Consider the following 6,226-nt stretch of genomic DNA (forward strand, 5'->3'; position numbering starts at 1 on the left):
ACACACACACACACACACACACACACACACACGCGCAGACACACACAAAAATCATCAACCACCTGTCACATTTACCATTTTTATTATATTTCATTTTTTATTTGATTTATTTTGGGGTTTTATATATTTATTTTTTATTTTAGTATTTTATTTTATTATATGTTCATTTTAGTTTGTATGTAGTTATTTATTCATTCATTTATTCTGTACATCAGACTTTGAAAGCATGATGAGAATTTACTGATCTAATCTGAATAAAGAATTTGATGCGCAGTGGATTTACCAAACCTAAATTAAAATGAATAAAATGTAAAAACCACACTTAATATGATTAAACAACTATAAAACAATAAATAATTAATGTATTGCAGGTGCAACTTTTATTATAGCACTATTCATATGTGACCCTGGAGCACAAAACCAGTCATACGGGTCAACTCTTTAAAATAAGCTTTCCATTGATGTATGGTTTGTTCCCCACTGTATATATAAAGAACAGTATGCAAACACTGAGCTATATTAACATCTTACAGTACAAACATCCTTTTATGACCGTAATTTTAGTTAGAATTTATATACAGTACTAAACGATGTAAGAAATATTGTCTAAATGTTTACATTTTCACCACGCGCTCACCCAAATCCTCATGTTTAGTGAATAGAGTTACGCTTAGCCCAACACCTTCAAGATCAACATTCGTAACGAAATAATAATCCCAAAATCAATCAGTCAGGTGTAAAAGCCCTCATTGTTTAAAATCCTACATTATGAATTAAACACACTCTTGATAACAGTGACCAACTTTGGTGCATTTTCCGCATCCATAACATACTCCCCACATGTGTAACTCCATGCACACGCGTGTGACTGACCTGTGGTGTCGATGACGTATCCGCCGGCCTCTCTGATGATGACGGCGGCCGCTGCGATGTCCCAGCAGTGCAGACCGTACTGATAATAGGCCTCCGCTGCGCCGCTGGCGATGTGACAGAGCGCTAGCGTCGAGCTGCCGATGATCCTCACACTGCGGGTCAAAGGTGAAATCCTGACCTCTACATACAGTAACACACTGACGATACGAGCCACATCGCTCGCTCCTTATATCACAGCATACACATTTACGGTGCACACAAGTGGATGAGACGAGGGTTTTTCAGACGTACCCATGAGTAGGTGCGCTCAACATTTTCTTCATATTTCCTAAAAAGACAGTGTTGCAGGGTCTCTCTTCGCGCCGATCTCTGTGAGAATGAGGGCCTTCGACACATCTGACATAGAAAACACGTCACATTTAATTATTAAGGAACACTGCGGGTCAAAGGTGAAATCCTGACCTCTACATACAGTAACACACTGACGATACGAGCCACATCGCTCGCTCCTTATATCACAGCATACACATTTACGGTGCACACAAGTGGATGAGACGAGGGTTTTTCAGACGTACCCATGAGTAGGTGCGCTCAACATTTTCTTCATATTTCCTAAAAAGATATCCAGTGTTGCAGGGTCTCTCTTCGCGCCGATCTCTGTGAGAATGAGGGCCTTCGACACATCTGACATAGAAAACACATCACATTTAATTATTAAGGAATGAAAGTGCGCACTAGACCAGTCTGAAATTTTTTTTTGTATGGTGTGGACTTTAAATATTAAAGATAAAACAGGTAAATCAACAGATTAAATCCATAAAGATATTATTTAAATACACTACCACTCAATCGTTTAAGGGTTTGATACTTTTATTCAGCAAGGACACATTAGATTGTTTAAAAGTGTCTGTAAAAGCATTTACAATGTTTCGGTTTCAAATAAACGCTGTTCTTTTGAACTTTCTGTTCATCTGTGAATCCTGAAAAATAAAATATATCACGGTTTCCACAGAAATATTGCGCATCACGACTGTGTTCAACATTGATAATAATCAGAAATGTTTCTCGAGCAGCAGATCAGCATATTATTCTGATTTCTGAAGATCATGTGACACTGAAGACTGGAGGAATGATGCTGAAAATACAGCTGTGCATCACAGAAATACATTACAGTTTAACAGAGATTCACATAGAAAACAGCTGTTTTAAATTGTAATAATATTTCACAATTTTACTGTTTTTACTGTATTTTTAATCAAATAAATGCAGCCTTGGTGAGCAGAAGAGACTTCTTTCAAAAACATTTAAAAAATCTACCTTTTGAACGGTAGTGGACTGACCAATCAGCAAACAGGACTGTAACTATTCATTTGTAACTTTAAACAGTTTTAGTATGCCATTATAAATCATAAATGTGCTTACTATTAATTGCAAAATAAGAGATTAAAACATGCAGTAAAACACGCTGACCTTTTTCTTTCGAAACCTGTAGTCGCACACCGTTGCAAAAGGCTCCGTGTCCTTTCCTCGCCGTATACAGCGTCCCGTCAAAACAGTGGTAGATGACGCCGAGCTCCAGCTGAGGGGCAGAAATCTTCTGATTATTGAACAGAAACACATGACATCAGTGACAGCACCCGTAATTCTGGCCCTGCACAGCTTTATCAGTGTTTACCTCTTTCTTTACGGCAAATCCGATGCTCACTGCCACCATAGGGAAACTGAGAATAAAGAGTGTGTGTTGGGAACTCAAGAATATATTTATATGATGATTTAAACACAGTATATGGTGGTTATGGTACCTGTGCACAAAGTTACACGTCCCGTCGATGGGATCGATTATCCACGTAGGGTCGTCTCTCAGTTCACACTTCACACCAGCAGCAGACGATTCCTCACCGATAAACCTGAGATTATAATCAACAGCTGACACAGAGGACATCTCAATCATACGAGCAGTTATTACAGAAAAAAGATGAATCATTAAACACTTTACAGTAACTCTGTAGTGCCCTTTTATGGAAAGGAAAGCAGGTTGATATGGCTGATTTTATGAAAGTAATCTTTGTAAAACACTTCTGAGGCGGTACAGCGATGCTGTTAGATCTTAATACTGAATTATTATCATATTAATATAACCATGATGTTTACACTGTACTTTAAAATACCACAGTAGACATCAGTGAACATGTTTAGATCTGCTGTAGGTCACATGAGGACGGATGGAGTGAGACTTGTTTCTCAACATGTGAGCAGTGATCTTGTCTGTAAGTGTCCGCAAGTGTTTGTGTGTGTGTGAGGGGTATTTGTGTGTGTGTGTGAAAGGGGTATTTGTGTGTGTGTGAGGGGGTATTTGTGTATGTGTGAGAGGTATTTGTGTGTGTGTGCGAAAGGGGTATTTGTGTGTGTGTGTGTGAGGTGTTTGTGCTTGAGGGGTATTTGTGTGTGTGTGAGGAGTATTTGTGTGTGAGGGGTATTTGTGTGTGTGTGTGCGAATGTGAGGGGTTTTTGTGTGTGTGTGAGGGGTATTTGTGTGTGTGTGAGAGGTATTTGTGTGTGTGTGAGAGGTATTTGTGTGTGTGTGCGAAAGGGGTATTTGTGCGTGTGTGTGAGGGGTATTTCTCCCTGAGCGTGGAGATGATGAGCTCCTCCACCTGATGGTCTGCCTCCGTCACCAGGTCTGTCGGAGTACTCTTGCTGCTCACTTGCTTCTCCTGCTTCACCGCCGACTGAACCGCCTGATGGAGAAAACACAGCCATGCTAACACATGGTAATACTATGGTATTTTCTGCTGCTAGTGCAGCGATACAGGGATTGTTTATATATATTAGGAACATTAGGATACATCAATGTACCATAGTCCAATATCTAGTGTTGTTATTGTTAAGTCTTAAAAATCATTACCATTAAATGAGATAAAGCTGAAATAAAATCAAATATAAATATTAGGTTATAATATTATGCTTAAACACATGGTAATACTATGGTATTTTCTGCTGCTAGTGCAGCGATACAGGGATTGTTTATATATATTAGGAACATTAGGATACATCAATGTACCATAGTCCAATATCTAGTGTTGTTATTGTTAACTCTTAAAAATCATTACCATTAAATGAGATAAAGCTGAAATAAAATCAAATATAAATATTAGGTTATAATATTATGCTTAAAAATAAATAAATAAATAAATAATGAAAATTAGAAATCTTGCCTTAGCAGCTAATTAAAATCAGTTTAATCTGACATACTAAAATTACAAACACTACAATAAAAATAAATTAAAGCTGTTAAAAAAGAACAAAAATGGCAAATAGACATATTAAAAATTATATAAAATATAAATACTAAATGAGAAACCTAAACAATAAAATTAAAAATGAGCAGCTAACTGAAATTTACTAAAAATAAATGAAAGCTACATATAAAAAACTAATAAAAATAACAAAAAAACACATAGCAAAATTACATAAAATATAAAAAGTATAAATAATAACGTCAAACATAATAATAAATATAAAAAATAAACAAAAATCTTGCCTTAGCCACTGAAATAAAATAAGTTTGCTTTGATGTAAAAACATTACCAAAACTAAAATACAAATAAATTGAAGCTATCTAGAAATGATTAAATAATAATAACAATAATAAAACATCCCAAAATGAGAAAATCTTAAACTAAAATGTAAAAAGCTCATTCAAAAAGTGAATGAACAAACACAATAGCAGATAAACAGTACTAAAATAAGACTGAACACAGTAGCTTGTGCAAGCATTGCTAGAAAAAGAGCATCGTGGAATTACTTTAGTGCATGTCCAAACTGTGATATTACCATATTACATTATTATAATCATATTATTAGACATTGTATACATTTTATAAAGTGGTTGTTATTATTTAAAGAGTTGCATTAATAAAATCAATATAATAAACCACAAAGAAAATCACAATAAATAGTTAACACAGTGCTAACAACACTGTAATGATAATAATAATAATAATACGCGTTGTCCTAATACGTTTCTACAAGATACATTGTAGTCCATCCTGGGCAAGATATGTAGCATCGTCAGATACTTCACTACAGCGGCACATCAACCCCGCGTTTGGACTATAATCAGTGCGGACTCATCGATAACAGATCTGATCAATCCTGCTGTCAGGATCGGAGTGGAGTAGCAGTCGTCGACACCAAACAGCGTTAGTTGTTAACAACGCTACATCGCGTGCTGTCGTGCTGCAGCGTTAGTTTGTAACAGAATGAGCCGGTTCACGTGTCGCGGTGCGTTACCTGTCCGGCCCTGAGCGCGATCTGCACGGCCACATCCAGACAGTGGCTCCAGTCCTCCATCACGAGGGGCTCCGGCTGACGTCCGGTTCCGTTCCGGCGGAGCGTGTTCACGGGGCGGCGATCACCGGAGCTGCTGAACTCAACACCGATGTTATGCGCTACTGATGCGGATGATAAGCCTGTTTAATACCGCTTATCTCATGGTTTACGTTTTTAAAGTTCTATAACCTTTAAAAACACCTCGGAGAGCAACAGTCCAGACAAACTTTTATTTACAGCATCAAGACAGCCACTTTGAAATTTGTTGCCATTAAAAATATTCTTCAAATCAATTTACAGTTATAACGCTAACATGAGTGGAATCTTTACTGAGAATGACAGCTCAACATACACATGGCTTTTTTAAACAAGACACGGAAATACTCTTAAAATAAAACTGGATTAATTTACATTTAATTCTGCTTGCCCTCATGTCGCAGAAAAACCAACAACATTCATTTTGTACAAACATGACAAAAGAAGAAATCGATCACAAGCTTGAGCCTTATCAAATATTTAAGCATGGCACCAGAAGAAATATCGAAAGAGAAAAAAAGAGTGCGAGAACCACAGCAAGGCTTCAGTAACTTAACCATGAAAGCATAAAGCAGCACAAACAGAAATAACAGAAAATGTGAAATGCAACAAAACCTGTTTGGCTTACAAGCTCAAATCATAAGCAGAGGAGAGAGAAGAGAAGGGCATTAGTGTGTGGATCAGTAGATGAACTCCTGCAGCGCAGAGAAGGGCTCCTCAAACTTGAAGCGTTTGGAGACGGCCTTCTGATCCGGGGTCAGGCTCTCTTTATCAGGTGAGTGAGTGAGTGAGTGGGTGAGTGAGTGAGTGAGTGAGTGTGTGTGAGTGTGTGTGTGAGTGAGTGAGTGAGTGAGTGAGTGAGTGAGTGAGTGAGTGAGTGTGTGTGTGAGTGAGTGAGTGTGTGTGTGAGAGTGTGTGTGAGAGTGTGTGTGAGATATATATTTAACAAACAAAAGCCAGTTTCGTTAAACTGTAATGTATTCCT

The 6,226-nt window shown here is 37.5% G+C and overlaps 1 protein-coding gene across 1 annotated transcript in view; it reads right to left on the reverse strand.

Moving 5' to 3' along the window:
* Positions 1–5,320, reverse strand: part of impa2 (inositol monophosphatase 2) — an 8,059-nt gene extending 2,739 nt beyond the window's left edge. The window contains exons 1-7 of the mRNA XM_016250959.1: positions 5,167–5,320; positions 3,481–3,611; positions 2,676–2,783; positions 2,549–2,594; positions 2,344–2,452; positions 1,449–1,557; positions 874–1,025 (exon numbers count right to left, since the gene is read on the reverse strand). Coding sequence (XP_016106445.1) covers positions 874–1,025; positions 1,449–1,557; positions 2,344–2,452; positions 2,549–2,594; positions 2,676–2,783; positions 3,481–3,611; positions 5,167–5,226 — 715 coding nt within the window. The 5' untranslated portion in view covers positions 5,227–5,320. The remainder of the gene's footprint in view (positions 1–873; positions 1,026–1,448; positions 1,558–2,343; positions 2,453–2,548; positions 2,595–2,675; positions 2,784–3,480; positions 3,612–5,166) is intronic.
* Between the last annotated feature and the right edge of the window lie 906 nt (positions 5,321–6,226).

Source organism: Sinocyclocheilus grahami, unplaced genomic scaffold (assembly GCF_001515645.1).
Source record: "Sinocyclocheilus grahami isolate Dianchi unplaced genomic scaffold, SAMN03320097.WGS_v1.1 scaffold1019.1, whole genome shotgun sequence".
Classification (NCBI taxonomy): Eukaryota; Metazoa; Chordata; class Actinopteri; order Cypriniformes; family Cyprinidae; genus Sinocyclocheilus; species Sinocyclocheilus grahami.